Here is a 22,125-nt window from a genome sequence, read left to right as displayed (position 1 = left end):
CAGATTTAATGTGGCCTTTAGAACTTAGCTTTTAGCCATATGAACAGAACTCTTCAGAAAAATTAGAAGATATAATTAGTAATCCAAAACTATGATCTCTGAGACCTAAGTAGTATAACCAACAGATAAAAGAAAACGTTGTCTTTATATCTTCATTTATGGAAATGTGAAGTGAAGCAGTGCAAGTATTAAATTGACTGTTAAAGTAGTTTTGTATAAACACTTAACAGAAAAAGTAAAAACCTAGTGCTTATAAATTTGGACAGGAAAGCACTGAAATATGGAAGATGATAAATGTAATCTTATAATGCCAGGCCTGTGTAAGACTTCAATTAATATTTGTTGAATTAGGGAATATTCAGTTCAACAGTTATCGTATTCATCATCATTATGGCTAATAATGTATATTTAAGGCAGTTTCCTTGCCTTTAAAAAAGATATGTTCTTTTTAAGGAATTAATACAGTTATGAAAAATGATAATAAATTATGCCAATGAGGTATAGTAATATGCTAATTAACCGACCCCAAAATATGGTATAGACCAGGACTGTCCAGCAGAACTTTTTTTGATAATAGAAATGTTCTATATCTGCCCTTTCTTAGTGGCCATGAGCCACGTGTGGGGTGTAAGCACCCGAAATGTGTCCAGTGCAACTAAAGAACTGAATTTTATATTTTCTTTATAATTTTAATTAATTTTAATGTGAATAGATATGTGTGACTGGTGGCTCCTTTAATTCAAAAATGCATGTATAAACCTCAAAGTTTTTGATCATAGAATCCCTTTAAAAAATGATTGAGGAGCCCGAAGTACTTTTGATTATATAGATTATATCAATCAATATTTATTGTATTCTAAATTACAATTAAGACAATTTTTAAATACTTATTGTTTTTTAATAATAAAGCCATGCATATTAACATAAATAATGTGAAAAATAACTATTTTCTAAAAAAAAATGGAACAGTGTCGTTTTATGTTTTTTTACAAATCTCTTTCTGGCTTGCTCAATAGAAGACAACTGGATTCTCCTCTCTGCTTTTTTGTTCAATCTGTTGCAATCTGTTGTTTTGGTTGAAGTATATGAAAACCTAACCTCATACAGATGTGTAGGGGGAATTAGCCTGTTTGGATAATGTGGATGTTTTTTATTATGCACTGAAACCCATCAAGTAGCAGTTTTCTTTAAGTTTAGTTGTAATGTAGGAATATGAAACTGTGCCAGTGAACTTTTTGTAATTTATCTTGCACTTTAAATGGACCTTTTACCCATGCATGGATTTGTAATGTTATGCAGTAGTTACTTGTAAAATACTGGTGTGCTGAGTTACACAGATCTTCCAAATGTTAACATATCACATTATACCACATCAAAAAAAGAAACAATATCATACCTGTCTCTTCAGGAAGGTCTTTCATATTGGGAAGCTGTCAAATTCACAATGACAGTTACAAGTTTTCCAAAATTCTAATTTACATTTGAAAGCTCACACTTATCATTGGCAACAAATTTGGTCATTTGTTTTCCTTGAAATGACAGACTGTTTATTTTTGATGTAATGTCTACCAGTTACCCAAGTCTGAGTAACCACAGTTTATTAGTTGTTCTTTCAAGTAAAATTGGTATACCATGAGAAAAACATCTAGTTCAGCTGGCAACTCAAACAATCAAATAAATGTTTTCCCACGAGACAACTATTATATGTTGATATCCAGCAGAAGTTTTTTAAGTGTGCATCCTTTATTATCTCACAAAATATTTTAAAAGGATCAAGATTTAATAAAATTATTTTTACCACTTCATCAAGGACATTCTTAAATGAAACCAGTAATTTTTCTTACTACAATGGATTTCCATGGAGAAAACAATGACTAAGGTTGCTGCCACTACTTTGATTCATGCTAACGTATGAGTGCAGTTTTACCCACTGTTGCTTTTGCATCATCAGTGCAAATGTCAACAGAGTGAAAAGGGCAAATAACACCTTAATACTATTATAAAAATGGTTTTAATCTTGCTGATATTGACAGTTAGGAAGAAGAGAAGTTGTTGTTAGCTCCAGAACAGTTGGGCAAGGCTTCAAGATAGGGATCATTTGCTTTGTTCCTTCCCCTTCTTTACCTGCTTTATCCTATAAAAATACAGGTAAGCAGGAAAGCATTTAGCACATTAAAAATGACCAAACTATGTTGGTTTTATTTTGCTTTTTAATCATTCATTGATTCGACAGGTATTTATTGAGTACTTTGCATAAGTTATTTTTCTTATTGAGAAATGGGAAATATATGTGTTTATGATGATAAAGGCAACTACTATCCTTACGGTTATAGAGCTTTAACTATATGCTAGACATTGTGTTTATGTGTTCTTAAATGCATCAGTTTAATCTTCATGGCAACTTTAGGAGGTAAGTTTTATAGAAAGTCCACTAGATTTCATTTCAGCTCAGTTTTCTGTGTAACTAAACAAATTATGTAACCTCTTTGGGTTTCAGTTTTCTCAAGTGTAAAATATGGAATTGAGACTTACCTTCAGAGCCTTTTCAGCTTTAAAATTCGTTAATGTAACATACATTTCACAGCAGGATAATTCTACTGACATTATCAGAACACTCACATTTTATTAGGAAGTCATAAAAACAGTTACAAAATCATTAGCATAAACTTTTGAAAGTCCCTTTTATTTTAGAAATCATTGATTCAATACATCTTTCACGGTACTTCATCCTTTATTGACACATTACCAGAATATTTCGCACCTGACCAAAGATAATGAGAGGCTTGTGAATACAATGAAGACAGGTGGGTGGACAGTACTGCACAGAGGTGTAGAAAATGATACAGGAGCATGAAGGTTAGAGTAAGAATCAGGAAAAGTCAGGGCAAGCATCACATTACCAAGAGGCTAGATATTAATTTCTCTATTAATTCAGTAAGACAGAGTCATAAGTGCCTTTAATAAGCCTATAATGCTTGGCACTTAGACTGTTGGACTGAAGAGGACTTCTGCTCTAGTGAAGGAGTGTGGGAGATAGCATAATGTCTTCACAAAGATGGCCATGTTTCATTACATGGCCAAGGAGAATTAAGGTTGCTAATGATCTGAACTAAAACTCGGGAGATTTTCTTGGATAATCTGGATGGGCCCAATATAATCACAAGGGTCCTTGTGTAGGGAGAAGAGCGGCAGAAGAGTCAGCGCCAGTAAGGTGAAGTAAAAGGACTCCAGTGGCTAGAGCTGGCTTGGAGGATGGAGGGAGGGACTACAAGTCGAGAAATGCAGGCAGCCTCTGGGAGCTGGAAAAGGCGAGAAAATGGACTCTCCTCTAGCCCCTCAGCAGGAATATAGCCCTGCTGGAGCCTTGATTTTAGCCCCCTGAGACCCATTCCAGACTCTGGATTTCCACAGCTGTAAGGTAATAAATCTGTATTGTTTTAAGCCTCTACGTTTGCATTACAGCAGCAATAGGAAACTAGTAAAAGGAGAAAGAAAACAAACAGAGATAATTACAGTCGGGATGGATGCTTTGAAGGAAATAAACACGATGGTATGACACGGTCGGCCGAGGATGGGGTACTTCGGATTGGCTGGTTAGGGAAGGGTTCTTTGAAGCTGTGATCCTGGAGTTGAGACATGAAGGTAGCAAAGAACCTGGAATGCAGAGAACTGGAGCAGAACCTTCCAGACAGAAAGAGAGAGGGGAAGTACAAAGGCTTGGGGTGGAGAAAGGGCTTGTCATTTACCAAGAACAAAAAGGAAATCATGGAGGCTGGAATAGAGGAGGGAAAGGTGGGAGCTGGATCCTGGTCATCCTGCAGACCGTGCTAGAACCGTGAGAAGGCAGTGGGCGTGACATAGCCTGCTGCTCTGGCTGCTGTGTGGGAACCGCAAGCAAGGGGTCCCATTAGGTGGGTTTGCACCTGTGAGGGGAGGCAGCCGTTTGAAATAGAGTAGTGGCAATGAGATGGAGAGGTCTGACCACTCAAATTTGCTGGTGGATGAGGAGGAATTGGCAGCAGAGAAGGGGAGACGTGGTAAGAACAGTATGCACAAAGGGGGAAGCGTGGAATGCAGGGATGTCTGGGGAATAGAATGTGTTGGGCAGAATGACCGGAAATAAAGACAGAGAAGCCGCAGTGCCTACCGTCCCAGAGAGCCGTGTTTGCAGGCATTGGAGTCTAGAGTTCAGGTTATAGGCCATGGAGAGTAATCAAAGCTTTCAGATCAGGGGAATAAAACAATCTCTGAAAGAAAAAAACACACACACACAGCAATCTCTGAACTGAGATTTGGAGGTTATGTGTGTCCTCCATTCTTATTCTGAAATCAAGTAGAATAAGGATATTTTTTATTTTATTGTCTTAAGATTCTGTGAAATTCAGAGATTAGACTAAGTACTTACGAATGAAGCGTTTTCTAATCGATTGTGAGCCTGGCTTTTTTTCCTGTTCTCTGCGTTGTGGACTTTTGTTTGTTTTTTGGCTGTAATGTGCTTTGGAGAGGCCCTGTGGTAGCCTGCCTTGGAGCGTGACCTCTGGAGGCCCAAGCCAGTTAGGATCCGGGCTGCAGCCCTTCCTGACAGCTTTACCCTTGACAGCTTCTGTCAACCTTGCTGAGCCTTGGTTTCCCTGTCTGTCAAAAGAGGAGACTGGGAATCCTTACTCCATGTGCTCCTGTCAGGATTAAAAGACTTTTAAAATACCCTTTACTCCATTTCTGTGTATAGTATTACGTTTGCCTTTTGCATGTGTCTTTCCAAGAATGTCTCCTTCCTTCACCACTAAGTCCATTTCATTCTCTGAGATAAAATTTATAAGAAAATGTCAGAATGGCTAGTTCACACAACCTTCCAGGTTATTGGGCATTTTTTATTTTCTGGAAAGCTTCTATCTAGAGTTGACTACAACTCCCACTTCTCTGATAAACCAGGTAAATCAAAATACCAGTAATTCTTTGGTACCACAATTCTTATTCATTCAGCTTCTAACCAACATATTTCAAATAAAAAAGAAACAAAATTTGCAAAATTTCATTTCTGTGGCATGTTAGCAAGGCATAAAAAAGAGATTAGGAACTATGAGGTAGGGACTCCTGTGGTGTTTATTGTATGTATGTTATTCTTAGCACTTAATTATGCACTGTCACATTTTATTCTATCGTATTTTTTGTATATTTCTCATTTCATAAAAATTGCAAATCCCTTAGAAGCAGAGATGGGTAAATATTATATGTCTTTGTTTTGTCTTCCAGAGTACTTAGGTCAGAGGAACTCAAATATTCGTTCTAATTTAAGAACTTATGATGTGTAACTTTGTAAGGTTTACAAGATCTCAGTAAAACTATAAATTGCATATATATTGTCTTCAGTGCTTCATTATGAAATAAATTCCAATTCAGATTTTAATAGTATGACCTTAACCTTCCATTGTTAGCCATTGGGGGCATGAAGGGACTTATCAGGCCTACCATCAAGGAACTTGTACCCCTGTTGATGCACCGCCCTCAGGAAAGTCCCCAAGAGGTCCCAACGGGGGACCGTTAAGCCTTAGTTGATATGGCAGTTTGAAGTTCTTTTAAGAATCCCAAAAAGGAGGAAACAACTATGTTTTTTAACTAATCCATTCCTGTGGGTGTGTGAACACTACCCTTTTGGTTGGACTAGGTCAGTGAGGTATGATGCAGATTGAGTCTCTGCCCTCTTGCTGGGTCTTACATAAATTGAGACACAGAAGAGAGAGCCACTGCCATCTTTACCCTGCCGTGTGTGAGAGAGGGCTTGAGGATCGCTAGCAGCCAGAGCTGAAGCACAAAGCCCCAAGAGGCTGGGCCGGTGGAGCAGCTCAAGGCTGAGGAGACCAGCCCTGGCAGCTGGGCTCCGGAAGACAGTGAGCCCAGAGGGGAGGTGAGGACTTACATCACCATGTGGCAGCATGCCAGGATCACCAGCAGCTGACTTTGATGAGGAAGCATCTCTGATGGTGCCTCGATTTGGATATTTCACAGCCTTGGAACTTAATATTTTTCCCTAAAAAAATTCCCATTATAAGAGCCAACCCATTTCTGTTACTTTACATTGGAAGCCTTGTGGCAAACTGAAACACTTGGGTTGCTGTGAGCTGCCACTGCCCTGGACACATGGGAGAACCCATCCTCATACTACAAGCTTGGGGTTTGTTTTAGGGAAACAGAACCAACAGGAGATATCCATAAATATTATGCGATTTTATAAAAAATTGCCTCACAATTGTAGAGAAAGGCAAGTCTGAATTCTGTAGGGCAGGCTGCAAGCTGGGTTTTGATGAAGGTTTTTGATGAATTCCCCAGGAGAAATTTCCTGGCTGAAGTAGAGATAGAAATTCTCCCTTCTCACACTGAAATGATCACTTCTCCTTTTCAAGCCTCCAACTGATTGGATTAGACTTCTGTCAGTGAAGGCAAATCTCCTCAGTTGATTGTGGATTAATCAGCTGTAGATACAGTCAACTCACTTATGGTTTAAGTCCACAAAATGTCCTTACAGTAACTATCAAGCCAGTGCCTGCTTGACCAAACAACTGGGCACCCAAACCAGGCCAAGTTGACGCATTAACTTAACCATCACAGTCCTCCCCTTGACATATTGGCCGCCATACACATCACCTTAAACCAGGGGTTCTTAACTGGGAATCCACAAATTGAAAATTCAAAAAAGCATTATTCTTGTAGGGACATGCTGAGGTGGGTGTGATATATTTATTAAATAATACACAGTATAGTGTGGACTTAGTATGATTTTTATTTTAATGTAGCTTGTTCTGAGTGTAGTGGATAACTGCAAAAAGGTTGATAAGAATGGTAGAGATGGTTTTATGATGCTGTAGGAAGACTTAAATTTCTAAATGTTTGCCAAAAATGACTGTTCGAAAAGATGTGGAGCCATGTTAGGTTATGAGGTATTGAAATTATGGGAAGGTTGTTAAAACATAATATTTGAAAATAATCCTAAAATTAATTTAAAGACATGAAGATGCTAAGTGTCATAAAACCATCTGCCACTACATTCTGAGAAGGGGTCTGTGTTTTTTCACCTGACTTGCAGAGGAGTCCCTGGAATAAAAAAGGTTAAGAACCCCTGCCTTAAACCATACTTAATCTCTAAGTAAAAAAACAGTAACATATTTTTTACCTAACAGTACTCTCCCATCCTATGTACAACCTGAAATGCACTAAAGCTTTCCAGAATAGGGTACAAGTCCTTGGATAAAATTCACTCTTAACCTTGATATCCTAACTTAAATACTACGATATGCAACTAATGTAATTTATGTCATATGATAAGGGGATAAGATAGGGAAAAAAGAGATACTTGTTTTATGTGTATGTACAAACAGAACAGAATAAGGAAGACATTCATAACCATTGCAGTCCTCATTTCTATAACTGGTCACGTGGTCATGGTTCATATTTATCCTGCCTTCTTCCACTATCCATTCCATGTCCCATAGGAGGTCATGTAGAATTAGGATGGAGAGTGGTCAGTGGAAATAGCAATGTGAAGTCTTTCATGATCATGACAAGGGCAGTTTGTTGAACTGTTGTGGCTGGCATGGGTTTAAGAGAGAATAGGAAGCAGCAAATTGGAAGCAAGTGTAGGCAACTTTCTCAGAAGCTTTGCTGTAAAGGGGTACTGAGATATGGAAGTAGGAAAAGTTGGATTTAACCAGAATAGGAGTTTAGTCAGAATTGGGGTTTTGAAGTCAGGGAAGGGAAGTGAGTTGAGAGTAGCTGAGAGGAACTGATTATGATGGCAAGGGTTTAACTTGAGATTTCTTTAAATAGGGAGGTTGAACATCTCTTTGCATATTAATTGGCCCATCATAGTTTGTGTGTTAATTGCCTTTGCACATTCTTATTGGTGGTTCACCTTTTTCTTACAGATGTTTAAGAATTCTTTGTATAATAAGGAAACCCCTTTGTCTTATATATGGCACATGTTCTTACACAGTGTCATTTGCCTTTGAGTTGAATTGTTTTTCTTTGTATAATCGTGGATTTCACATCATGCTTAGAACAACTTTCTTATCCCAAGATTGTAAAAGGATATTCCTTTGTTTCCTTCTATTCTTCATGGTTTCAGTTTTGTTGTTGTTGTTGTTTTAATTAAAATCTTCGGTTCTTGTGGATTTCATTTTGGTGAAAATTGTGAGGTGGGAGGATCTGGCTTTATTTTTTCCCCCATTGATATGTATTGAATAGTGCATCTTTCCCCCACTGATTTGCAAGACTGTTGTATGTTTGGGGATCTATTTCTGGATTCACTTTAAGTCCATTGATCTGTCTCTTTACTCCTGTACCAATATGAATCTGTTTCCATTTCTATAGCTTTGACGTACATTTATTATTGGGGATGGCTAAGTTATGTTCCTATACTACCACCACTACTATTATTTTTGTGAATTTTCCTGAATACTTTTATGTGTTTGTTTTTCCAAGTAATAATAACCGCCCTTATGTGTGGTACTATACTAGTTGTTTTGCATATATAATTATTTTCATCATTATGTCAATCCTGTTAGTGACTTTCCCATCTTAGAGATGAGCAAACTAAGGCATGAGAGGATTAAGCAACAAGTGCGAGACGACTGAGCCAGTCAGTGGAAGCTGTGGTTTAAACCAAGCAGTCTGACCCCAGAAACTGTGCTCCTACCTCTCCAGAAAAACTTCAGAGTCATTTGATCTAAATCATTTAGATTCATAATCTAAAATATCCTGTTAGTATTTTGATTAGGATTACATTGCATTTATAAATTACTTTAGGTACAGTTGACATATTATATATAAAATCTACCCATAAACAATGTTTTTTTTTAAATTTTTAAGATCTTCTTTTGTGACCTTCAATAGAGTGCTGAAAGTTTTCTTTATGTAGGTCTTCCATGTTTCATTTTTTTTTCCTCATGTGTTGTTGTCTTTTGTGTTGCTATTATTAATAGGATTTTCCTTCTAATATGTTTTTAGCTGGTTTTTGTTGGTTTATTGGAATGCTCTTTTTTGTTGAATTCATAATTATCCTTTTACCAAATAATTGTGAATTATTATTCATATTCACACTGTTATTAATAACTATTAATGTTTTTTCAGTGTTTTTTATTGAGCTTTTCAGAAATATCACCTCACCTGCAAATAATTGTTTTGCTTTTCCTTTCCTATTTGTACTTTTCCTTTTGTTCTTTCTAAATACTGCATTGGGTTACTCTTTTGAAACACCTTAACTAATACTGAGGATAGTGAGCATCTTGTAAATACCTTTGATGTGTATCATTTATTGTGATACTGACTTTAGTTTTGTTTTTATGAAAAGTATTTATTAGTACGGTATAGGAAGTTTTATCAAATGCCTTTCAGTGTCTGTAGAAATCATATTGTTTCTCCTTTACTATGTCAATATAGTGAACCCTGTTATATATTTCCTGATGTTGAACTAATCCTTGCTTTATTCATTTAATATACTACTGGATTTAATATTTTCTAGGACTTTTGCATCAATGATCACTAGTGCGCTGAGTATGGGGTGTGGGTTTGCTCTTTTTCAGATTTTAGTTGATTGTTGTTATCCTGGTTTCATAGAAAGAATTTAGACTCTTCTCTAAAAGAGCAACAGAATTACCAGTCCTTTGAAGATTTGAAGAAATTCACCTGGGAAAACATCTGGTAGTTTTTGGGTGGCTGACTTTTAGCTATCTCTCTGCTTATATTCAGTGGTCCATCTAGTTTTTCTCTCCTATAATTTTATAAATCCTTTAAAATTATAAATGTAGTTCTAATCATTTACATTTTCCTAGAATGTTGTTTCACCCAGATTTTCAAATTGATTTGCTTATATTTATGCAAAATATTAATTTTTCAAGTATGTTTCTTAAATTCCATTGCAGTTGTAGTTCTCTCCTTGCATTTTAATATTGAATATTTGTATATTTATGCCTCTTAATTTTTCTTTAGGATTAAGTGAACTAGTGATTTATATCTTTTAGTGTTTTTTTGTTCAAGATCCAACTCTTTCATTGACTCATCAATTGCATCGCTTCTTTATATTTTTTTTTTGGTTCAGTAATTTCTGCTTTGTATTTTTAATTCTGTCTTCATACTTTCTTTGGGTTTTTGTTGCTGCCTGCATGTCATAAGTAGTGATTCATATAAATTAAACAGCTTTTTTATAAATGCAGATTTTACCTATGAAGGAAATAATAGTTATTAATAACTTAGTGTGAATACTTTTAGTCCAAATCCTTTCCTCACCTACACAAAGGAAGCACCTGCTCCTGGGACTGAATTTGAGTGTGCTGAGGGCTTTGCTGTTAACTGGTTTGTCTCCCCATTTGTGAGTTGTACTAACACAAGCTGAAATTAGCTCACAGAGTGAATTGGGAGCTTTCATGAAACAGGGAAAGGGGCAGGTAATTTGGGAGGATGGCATTTGTTGGGGATATGGGTAGAGAGATGAGAAAAGGGCCTGAAGAAGAACTGAGAGAGCACCAGAAACAAATCCTATGGGTACATAGTCGTTTTTGCATAGAGAGAGGGGAGAAAATAAGAATAGGATTCCGTAAGGGATGGCAACATTCTTCCCTACCTTTGCCTATCAGTTTTCATTCTATTAATAGCTTGTATCTGAAGACATTAAAAACCACTGACCCTTTTGCAGGGGTAAAGTTCAAAATCACTGATTTTCATTGCAGTTAATATTTTCAAAAGAATATTAGGATTATTTGTTCAATTGAATAGGCACCCTAGACTAAGACGAGTTACTGAGAGAGGGATTAAAACAACTTCCCCCCCATTTTGCTGAACCACTAGTATGTATTAAAACTTACGGGACAGATGTGGCTTAAGCAGTTAGGCGCCTACTTCCTTCATGGGAGGTCCTGAGTTCAGTTCCCCGTACCTCCTTAAAACAAACAAACAAACAAAAAATAACAAGCAGAAGAAATGAAAAAAATCAACTCAGGGGAGCCACAGTGGCTCAGAGGTTGAGCATAGGCTTCCCATATACAGATCCTGGGTTCAATCCCTGGCCCCAGTACCTCAAAAAAAAAACAAAAAAAACTTAATATGATTATAGTATTTGGGGCACTATAAAGGAGTTAAAATTAGATAATATATACATTGTACACTATTCATTATATTACTTATATATCACATTAAATATGCATATTATTAAATCTTTTCTTATACAGTTTAAAATATGTAGAGATAGGAAGTTAATATTATATATTGGTTAGGTCAAAAGCCATCTAAATATTTACACTACAGCACTGAGTATAGTATTTAGCTAACAGCATAAGGTCCTTTTTCCAGGAGCCACATTATATGCAGAAGTTTTCTCTAATTGTGTGAATTGTCAAACGACCCCTTCTTTACATTTTTGTCTGCCTATTTACCAGCTCTTTGCTTGTCACTGCAGTTTTGTCTTCATTTTCCTGAAATATTAGCAACATTTAAGTATATTGGGATGTTTCTTCAGTGAGGAAAAAAGCTCTAGATTCAATTCAGCAAATAATTTTATATCTGCTATGAGGAGAGCAGTGTGCCAGGGACTCTCTTAAAGATTAAAAAATACGTGTAATATGTGATGTTATTTTTGTCCCAACTGTTGTCAAAGAATAATAGAAATATTTGTTCCATATCTCATATTTCACAGTATTCGTGCCCTCAGTGTAGTGCTAACATGTCTCAAACACTCCACTACTTAATGGATCTACAGTCCATTTTTCTTGAGAGCAAGATTCAAAGTATATCCTTTCTCTAGATGTTTCACACCTTATGACAATAGTTTTTTCTTAATCTATATGGAACAATTTGCCAGATGTAAGTAATTTGTTGACTTTTTTTATATTTCTTTTCTACCATGTAGATGAGTGTGTTTGGGGGTGGGTTGTGGGAATGGGTGGGATGGAGTTAAGCACATAATAGTAGCAAAAGGGAAGCAGAACTTCCCTGGAAAGAAAAGCCTTTCATATAGCTGAAAATAAATCAAAGAAAATGCCTCAGCCTGCAGCTTTAATCAACACATACCACAGTTATCACCTGGCAAGAACTGCAGTTCTAAAGGTTGATCTGTCCCTTCCTCCTCCTGCCTCTTTCAGACACTGTAAGAACTGTCCTCCTGTTGAGAACTACAGTAAACCATCCGTGATGGGATTCTTTATAAAGCATTCTGATTTTCTTGCTCTTAAAAGCCCAATTTGGGATTGTATGAAAGCAAAAATATAATTGGTTAAACTTTGCTCTTTTGTGCAACTATATTCATCTAATTCATTTATTATAATTGTACATTACTTAAGAAACAGATGTTTACATGGGACTTTAATTTGTGCATTTGAAGTGGTATTATATGTAATTGAGGGCTAAAAATAGCATGCCATATGAACTTCTTTTAAAGGTTTATTGACTAATCATGATATCCCTAGTATACTGTTGTTATGTAATTAAGAGTCTAAGGGTTAGAATTCTGTAGTCATTTGAAGATTTCTTCAGTGGCAATTACTAAGCATGGAATTCCAAGGCCCCAGAATAGTCTAGACACAAAAAATTGATAATTACTGCAAAAATTTTCACTCGGAAGGCTTCCTATGTAATAAATCCAGTGTATGGACTGTGGAATCAGGCACACCATGGCCAGAGTCCAGCTCTGCAGCTTGCCAGCTACCTATCTTCAGACAAGCTCTTCAGCTACTCACTCTCTTTTTTTGTCTGTGAGGAGATATAATGATGCCTACTTCTTCGGAGTTGTGATGACTCAGTAAGCTATTGCTGAACAATAATAATAAAACAAACACTTTTATAGTCCTTACTGTTTGCCAGTAAGCACTAGACATATATTAAATCATTAGCTCCTCACAACAGCCCTGGGCAGTAGGTACAGTTATGTCCTGCACTAAATGCTGGCAAATAATAATACCAACAGGAACTACCCCCAAAAGGTGTGTGCTCAAGCACATGCTGGTGACAATGATAATCCACTGGAAATGTTACCATTTTTATTAAAATTTAAATTCATATTTTATTTCATAAGTTATATTTAAAGATTTTTAAAACTATGTTTACTTTACTATTTTCAGTTATCCTGGCTTTCTTGATATTTTATCAATTTAGTTAAGACTCAGAACCAAGGGTCTTAATAAAGTCTCTGTGAACTATGATTGTTAAGAATATGCCACTCTGGACAAAATATAATTTTTTTTTGGGGGGGGGAAGGTTAGACAATATTGAGGTGTGGAGATAAGAGAAAGAAAAGTGGAGAGAATGGGGATTGCTGACACTCTGTTAGCTACTAGAATTTATCAAGGACCCACGTAATCTTTTATGCTTTTGGTGCTGGGGCTCTTGCTTTAAATTAGCTCTGCAGTTCCATAAAAAGAAAAGTAAATCCTGAAGCAGGGAAGTACACCTATTATCTAAGTCACAGTAGTTAGTAGGAGCCATTTTTCACTGTTCCTTCTCTCAGCTACGTACCTGTGAAGAAGAAGATGGTGGCAAGTCTGGGAAAAATAGTCGTTGGTATTGCCATCTTAGCCAATAAAATATATTGCCTTTTGGATTTTTCTAGTTTTATGCTACATATTCAAAGTATGCTTTGAGAAAATTCACAAGGTAGCTATAAATTAATATGCAGTCACTGTTTGGAAATGTGGCATACACATTTCTATATCACATGGCAGCTTATACTTGGTAGGCAGGAGTTTTGCTATGGTGCTAGAAAGTGGCAGGCATTCTTAAAGAGCCCTTTGGGCTGTGGTTGACTTAGGAGAAAGCACCCTGTGGCTCAGGGAAAAAAGAACCTCAGTGAAAACTGAGGCAAACAAGCAGATATTTGAGCCATCATGCATATATGCCTTAAAGCCTAATTATTGGGAAATTTTGAAGCCCCAAATCCTCTAAATGTAAATGTGTTCAATTGTCACCAAGCAACCTACAACTAATAAAATGATGTTAAGAACTATAGTGTTATCTCACTAAAAGGCAAGATTAGGATCAATATAAAACCATGACCAACTCAAAACATGGAGGAAATACTGCAGCCTCTTTACAAAATAGGAATTTCAACTATCCATGCATGCCCAAGCAGAGTAAGAGCTTTGCAGTGAGCCATACCATACTTAGGGGCCAGATCTAGTGGAATACAAAATTAATTAATCCTTAGTAAACAATCTGTGTTTTAATTTTACCTTATGATATTTAAATACCAACTTTAGGGACTTTAAGTCATTTAGTAGATTACTAATCAGGAGCCCTTGTAAGTAAAAATGAAAATCAATAGCACTGTACATCCTTTGCCAGTAAGAATTGCCATTAAAAGAAAACTTCAATTAAAATTTAAATTAAATATATGCGTGTATATATATTTTTTTTCCGTCTTACTATCAGTTAAAGGCCCATCAGGAAACCTTTGTGGCCAACTGTAGACCCCTTTTGAGAATGATTTTCCTTACTCGCATGCACAGTTCACTCTGCTCAGAGTGTGGCTGGGGTAGAAGAAAATTCCCTTGTTTCCATCTTGACATGTATTTTCCCTTTACTAAATTAAAGGGAGTTTTTTACTTTACTGTGTTAATACACTGAACAGACTTGCTTAGATAATATTTGAGGAAACTAATTAAAAAAAGAACTTCTGGAGAGCAATTTAACAGTATCTATTTACTTAATAACTTACATTTTGACTCAGCAATTCTGTCTCTACTAATCTGACAAACATTTTAACAAATACTTAAAGATGTACTTACAAGAAAATTTATTATGACATTGTTGCTAATGCCTAAATAATATAAAGTAAATTTATTGATAGGTGATTAGTTTTTTACTAATACCTAAATACTATAAAGTGAATTTATTGATAGGTGATTAGTTATATGCTAATATAGAAAGGTCTCTAAGACATGTTATTCACTGGCAAACAACCAAGTGGAAAATGGAAAGTATAATGTGATCCCTTATGTATGTTTTTAAATATGCACATATGCATTTATGTATAGATAATGTAGGATTTATATTAAATGTAAAGTATATAAAAGTATAAAGTGTTACAATTAATACAGTAAGGCATATAAAATTATTAATATCATGCCTACCTAGTGCAAAGAATTAATAAGTTTTGCTATTATTGTTACCTTTAGAGAATTAGTGGAGAAATAAAAAACAGGGAACTTTTACTTATTTTACTTGCATTGTCTGATTTTTTTTTTTTTTAAGAACATGTATTAGTTTTATAATAAAAGAAAACCATTTACTCTGGGAAAAGGTCTGGAAAAATGTACTCTGTCTGAAATATTAATAACACAACAAGATTTGATTTCTGACACAAGATAATGAAGAATCCCTAACCTGGGCAGAATAGCAACTCAAGTACTCTTTTTGGCAGAGGGGTCTTTCCAAGCTCTATAAAAGCAGTTTTGGTGGTGGTTTTTGGTCATTGATGTACATACAATCATCCTTTTTTAATGTATTTCTTCTTTCAAGTTCTCAAGAATGTGTGAATTTATGTGTGAGCATGGGGGAAGATATGTATCTATGTAGTTTAAGTGTTTAGGTAATTATCTTCTGGCATATATGATGGCAAAATTTAAGGAAGCAATAGAAAAACATAACTGGAAATAATTATTGCTTAGTAAATAAACAAAGCAAAGCAAAGTTCCCTCTTCTCCCTTCTTCTCATCTTATTTAAGCAAGTAAGAATCATCCTGCCAATAGGTAAGAAGAGGTATTCCGGGGGCCACACCCAGTGAGGTACTAAATAATTTATCCCATTAAAGTGATTATTGCAAGGACTCTAAAGGAAAACACTGATTATATTAGACTATTTTAGAGAGTTTTATTTTCATCCAATACTCTTGGTTCTATGAGAAGTAGAAGTCATGCAGAATAACTATATATCTAATTACTATCTTTGTAGTGCTGATGTTAAGTTTGACTGAATTTTATTAGAAATTATGAAAAGGGTACCCATTTGAACCCTCCTAAGTGCCAATCATTTTTCAGAATCACATATACAAGCATTACTTAAATCATGCCTAAATAACTTGGAGAAATTTGACTAAATTGGCTAATTCTTTTTAAAGTCAGGGCAGGATGGAGAGATTGGTATGAAATGTGTTAGCCTAATAGAACACTTCAAAATTCCTTTGCAAATTTGATAATGTAATGCTGTTTTATTAGGAAAGATGGCCTCTTTCTTAAATTGTTATGCTGTAAAGATTTGAACGCCAAATTCTTTAAAAGCAGATGTTGTATAGAAAAACTTCATTGTGATTGGAGAGGATGTTTAATGTAGGGTTTAAGAGCCCCAGAATATGGACCAGACTGCTAGAATTTAAATCCTGGCCCTGCCGCTTCCTACCTACATGTATGATCTTGGACAAGTTACATGCCCTGTTTGTGCCTTGTTTGCACATCTGTAAAACAGGGATATATGGAGTGGATGGTAGGTAGGTACTTTATTTCACTGGGGTATTGTAAGGAGTAAAGGAGTTACTATTTATAAAGCATGCACATCTAGCAAGTGTTCAGTAAGTGTTGGCATTATCATTTGCTATTTTGGCCATCTAGTGACTAGTAAGTTCTCTGTGTGTGTCTGTGTGTGTGTGTATTGGCAAATAAATTAGTTGTTTGTATATTATAGTTTAAAAGAAAAGATTGTTGAATTACAATGTTTTAAGTACCTGTTTTTAGTTTCTGTTTTTCTAAGGTGTAAGACCTGGAGCAGGTTTTGATGATTTGTTTCTTTTTGTATTACAGTGACAAATTATAATACTGTGGTAGAAACAAATTCAGATTCAGATGATGAAGACAAACTCCATATTGTGGAGGAAGAAAGTGTTACAGATGCAGCAGATGGCGATGGTGGTGTGCCAGAGGAGGACCTGCCAGCAGACCAGACAGTGTTACCAGGGGGCAGCGAGAGGGCCAGCGGCACAAAGAACTGCTGGGAGAACGAGGGTGAGCACACTTTCCCTCCAAGAGTCCATTCTTTTGATTCTTTTTAAAAGTGTAAATTAACTGAAAAGAAAAATTGAATGAGAACTTTGACATGAACAGCAATTTGTCTGCTAATCTTGTAGAAGGTATCTTTTCACTTACTGAAATGTGGATTTTGAAGCAGAGTAATGAAAGTTATTTTGACCATTTGTATGATGCTTATACTATATTAAATTTTAATTGCTTTTTCTAACCAGGATCTTAAAGTCTTCTATATTCTCTTGGTATAATTTAACCTACGTTTAATTTTATATTGTGACCCCAATGAAAATTCTACTTAGAAACCAATACAGTGTATTTTGATAGAGTAAAATTATAACATAATTCAATGTGCAAAACATAAATTGTGGGAGTATTTTTAGTGTTTGTAAGCCTTTCTGTACACTTCAGAATGCTGTAAGTAATGTTTCTTTTTTGTTCTTTCACTTGCTTTAAATTTTTACTCAAGTAAAATTTCTACTTTTACTGAAGTAAAATATGGTTTAATGGAAGGAGTAGAAGTAATGAAAGACCCTCTTCTGCTTGTTCTTTCACTGAGTAAACACTGAACATTTGATTTCTCTTCCTCAGTCAAATGAAGAAAGTTCTTCCAGCCCAAAGATTTTTCCTTCTACTTTTTATTTTAATCAAATCATTTAGCCTTCTTGCCAGGACTTAGCAACACTGGTGTCAGAATAGCAGGATCTGGACATGGCAGGGACTGTGAATTAGAGGGGTTGGGGGACAGGAACCCAGAAACCAGCAAAGTCAAAGAGAAGCATGCAAGGGAGCAGGTCCATGGTCAGCCATGGAAGCTTCCAGTTAGCGTTTAGGTCAGGGAGCACATCTAAACTAGACATCAAAGCTCAGGCTAGAGAACAGGGGAAGTGAATCAGACATGCAGGTCAGAGAATCTCAATAACCAAATGTGGACACTTAAGTCCAAAAGATAGGCCCAGGCCTAGGGAACCAGTAGTGAAGATTTCTACAGTATGATTTCTACAGTTTATGTAACAAGGGATTTTTAAAATTATATAATCCACCTCCTCATTTTATTGCATCATTCATTTGACCATTAAGCAAATACTGCAGGATTGAAGTTAAAAACTACAATAAGACTGTCTCTGTATGAATAGTTTTTTTTATAGCTTAATGGAGAAGAGAGATATGTAAAACATGAATATATTTTAGTTTGCTATGGATATAAATTGAGCTAAGTATCTATCTCAAGAAGTTAGAAAAAGAATAGCAAAATTAGCTGTTTACCAGTAAAAAAAGAAAAGTAAATAATGTAAAATAGAAAATATCAACCTGTAGTACAAACGATCAACATAAGCAAAACTTTTTTCTTTGAAAACTTTATAACAAACCTTGACCATCTTGATCAAGGGAAAAAAAAAAAAGATACAAAGAGACAAAATCAAGAAAGAAAAAGAGGACATTAACTATAGCTGCTACAGGCATTGACCAAATAGTGCAGGATATTGTGATCAACTTTATGCCAGTAAATTTGAAAATGTGAATGAAATGCTAGAAATTCTTAAGCAAAACCAGCCCAAGAAAAAATGAAATAAAACAAATAGTCCTGTAACCACTAAAGAAATTGAATTGTGGTCAAAAGTATTTCCACAAAGAAATACTTTTTTTTTTTGGTGACTCTGTGGAGCAATTGAAACCCTTACACAATTGCTGGCAGAAATACAAAATCACTATGAAAAACAGTTTGATAGTTTCTTACAAAGAAATACACACGATATGGCATAGTAGTCTCCCCTGGGTGGGGTTGCCTTTGGAGAAACAAAAACTTCCATTAACACAAAAGTTTGTATACTAGTTTATACATAGAAGCTCTCTACTCATAAAACTGGAAACTATCCATGTGTCCTTCAACAAGTGAAAGGGTAAACAAACTGTGGTACATCTATACAGTGGATACTGCTCATCAATATAAAGCTATTCATACAAGCAACTTGGATGACTCCCCAGGGCATTACTCTGAGTGAGAAAAACCAGTACTGCATGATCCTGGCTGACGGCAACAATCAATTCCTGAGCAGGTACTGTGCAAGTCCCTAATGTATACAGGAGTTGGACCTGTAAAACTTGAGGAGATAAAGACCCACAATCCTGTAGAAAAGTGAGCAAAAGACATGGGCACAAAAGAGAGATAAAATTGGCCTTTAGATAGATATATATATATTTTTAATATATTTTTTAAAGATTTATTTATTTAATTACCCCCCCTTCCCCGGTTGTCTGTTCTCTGTGTCTATTTGCTGTGTCTTGTTTCTTTGTCTGCTTCTGTTGTCGTCAGCAGCACGGGAAGCGTGGGCGGCGCCATTCCTGGGCAGGCTGCACTTTCTTTTCGTGCTGGGCGGCTCTCCTTACGGGGCGCACTCCTTGTGTGTGGGGCTCCCCTGTGCGGGGGACACCCCTGCGTGGGGCGGGCACTCCTTGCGCACATCAGCACTGCGCATGGGCCAGCTCCACACGGGTCAAGGAGGCCTAGGGTTTGAACTGCGGACCTCCCATGTGGTAGACGGATGCCGTAACCACTGGGCCAAGTCCATTTCCCTCTTTAGATATATTGAAAAGATGTTCAGCTTCACTCATAATTAAGAGAGTTGCAAAGTAAAAGTATGCCAAGATACCCATCAGATTGTCAGAAATTCACAAGTTTGACAGCATATTTTGTTGGTGAAACTGGGAAAACAGGCCTTCTCATACTTTGCTGATGGGAATATAAAATGGTACAACCACTGAGAAGGGAATTCGGTAGTATCCAGCAAAACTAAATATGCATCTACTCTTGAACTCAGCAATCCTCCTTTTAGGAATCAGTCCTGAAGATAATCCTGTGAAGGAGGACAAAAGCCATAAAGGCCATTATTGGGTCACTGACAAAACTGAAATACAATTGGTAGATTAGATCAAAGTATTTTATCAATGTTAAATGTATGAGAATATCCCTATTCTTAAGAATTATCGACACTAATGTATACAGATACAAAGAAGAGGGGCATAAAGGTATAAGGTATAGGGGTGAAAGGGCACTATGATATGTGTAGCTTTCAAGAATAAAATGTAAATACATTAGGTTGGTGTAAAAGCAATTGCAGTTCGGGACCATGAATTTTAAATCATTGTAACTAGGTTCAAACATATCTTTTTTACAATCAAAATAGGAACCATTAGAATCAATACAGTTTTGCCAACGAGAAATAAGTTTGTTTATTCCTATGGCATAAAAATCTGTGCTTCGGGATTCTTCAAACTCCTGGAAAGCATTTTCTGCATCCTGCTGGTTGTGGAAGCATTTTCCCTACAAGAAGTTGTTGAGAAGCTTGAAGAAGTGGTAGTAAGTTGGCGAGAGGTCAGGTGAATATGGCTGATGAGGCAAAACTTTGTCACCCAATTCATTTAACTTTTGAAGCATTAGTTGTGCAACTTGTGGTGGGGCATTGTCGTGGAGAATTAGGCCCTTTCTGTTGACCAATGCCAGCTGCAGGTGTTGCGGTTCTCAGTGCATCTCATTGATTTGCTAAGCATACTTCTCAGATGTAATGGTTTTGCTGGGATTCAGAAAACTGTAGTGGCAGACCACCAAACAGGGACTATGACATTTTTTTGGTGCAAACTTGGCTTTGGGAAGTACTTTGGAGCTTCTTCTGGGTCCAGCCACCGAACTGGTCATTGCTGGCTGTCATATAAAATCCACTTTTTGTCGCACATCACAATCTGATCCAGAAATGGTCCATTGTTGTCGCGTAGACTAAGAGAAAACAACACTTAAAAACAAGTTTTTTTTATTTTCGGTCAGCTCATGAGGCACCCATTTATAGAGCTTTTTCACCTTTCCAGTTTGTTTCAATGCCAAACGACCATAGAATGGTCAAACTTGAGTTCTTCAGCAACTTCTCGTGTAGTTTAAAAGGATCAACTTCAGTGATTGCTCTCAACTTCCGATGGCCGGCCACTATGCTTCTCATCTTCAAGGCTCTCATCTCCTTTGCAAAACTTCTTGAACCACCACTGCACTATACATTCATTTAGCAGTTCCTGGGCCAAATGTGTTGTTGATGTTGCTAGTTGTCTCTGCTGCTTTACTACCCATTTCTAATTCAAATAAGAAAATTGCTCTTTTGTCTAACATCATTTCCATTGTCTAAAATAAATATAAAATAAACAAGTATTAAGTCATTAGCAAAAAAACAGTGATAAATGCACATTAAAATGATGCATAACAGGGAAACGGACTTGGCCCAGTGGTTAGGGCGTCCGTCTACCACATGGGAGGTCTGCAGTTCAAACCCCGGGCCTCCTTGACCCGTGTGGAGCTGGCCCATGCGCAGTGCTGATGCGCACAAGGAGTGCAGCGCCACGCAGGGGTGTCCCCCGCGTAGGGGAGCCCCACGCGCAAGGAGTGTACCCGTAAGGAGAGCCGCCCAGCGCGAAAGAAAGTGCAGCCTGCCCAGGGATGGCGCCGCCCACATTTCCCGTGCGGCTGATGACAACAGAAGAGGATAAAGAAACGATGCAGCAAATAGACACAGAGAACAGACAACCGGGGGTGGGGTGGGGGTTAAATAAATAAATAAATCTTTAAAAACTTAAATAAATAAATAAATAAAATGATGCATAACATAACCACATTTATTTAAGAATGTATACCAATATCAAACGGCAAATTTCAACAATGCAAAACCACAGTTAGTTCTACACCAACCTAATTATGTCAGGGCAGAGGAGAGACACACAAGTGAATAGGGTAAAATGTTAACAGTAAGTAAATAGCTTGTATGGGTTTCTTCATACTATTTTTATTTTATTTTGCAATTTATCTGTAAGTCTAAAATTATTTCCAAATAAAATGTTTAAAATATTATTTAATAGGCTGTTGATCCATTTGATTCCAATTAGTTCCATGTGCAGTAACCACACCCCAAACCCCAGCTGTATTCCTCAATTTCTTTGCTTTCTTTACATTGTGTTTCTTTCCCTGTTAACTTAATGGCAGCTACCCTCTTCATTTGCTCTTTACCTAAGTATTAGGCTCATTTTGTTCAATGACAAAACCTTACTGTGCCTTTTTTCTCTCAAAGGCTTTACCCACTTATTTCCAGCAATAGTATGCTT

The 22,125-nt window shown here is 36.5% G+C and overlaps 1 protein-coding gene across 18 annotated transcripts in view; it reads left to right on the top strand.

The window, feature by feature from the left end:
- Positions 1-22,125, top strand: part of ZEB1 (zinc finger E-box binding homeobox 1) — a 180,845-nt gene that overhangs the window by 94,871 nt on the left and 63,849 nt on the right. For 17 of the 18 annotated variants that reach the window (XM_071215449.1, XM_071215450.1, XM_071215454.1 and 14 more), the window contains one exon: positions 16,771-16,971. The exons of the other annotated variant lie outside the window; for it this stretch is intronic. In XM_071215449.1, coding sequence (XP_071071550.1) covers positions 16,771-16,971 — 201 coding nt within the window. The remainder of the gene's footprint in view (positions 1-16,770; positions 16,972-22,125) is intronic. 18 annotated transcript variants of the gene reach the window in all.

The sequence above is a fragment of the Dasypus novemcinctus genome, chromosome 5 (genome assembly GCF_030445035.2).
Source record: "Dasypus novemcinctus isolate mDasNov1 chromosome 5, mDasNov1.1.hap2, whole genome shotgun sequence".
In the NCBI taxonomy this organism is placed as follows: Eukaryota; Metazoa; Chordata; class Mammalia; order Cingulata; family Dasypodidae; genus Dasypus; species Dasypus novemcinctus.
Note: the sequence above shows the minus strand (reverse complement) of the source record. Positions and strands in the feature narration are given on the sequence as shown.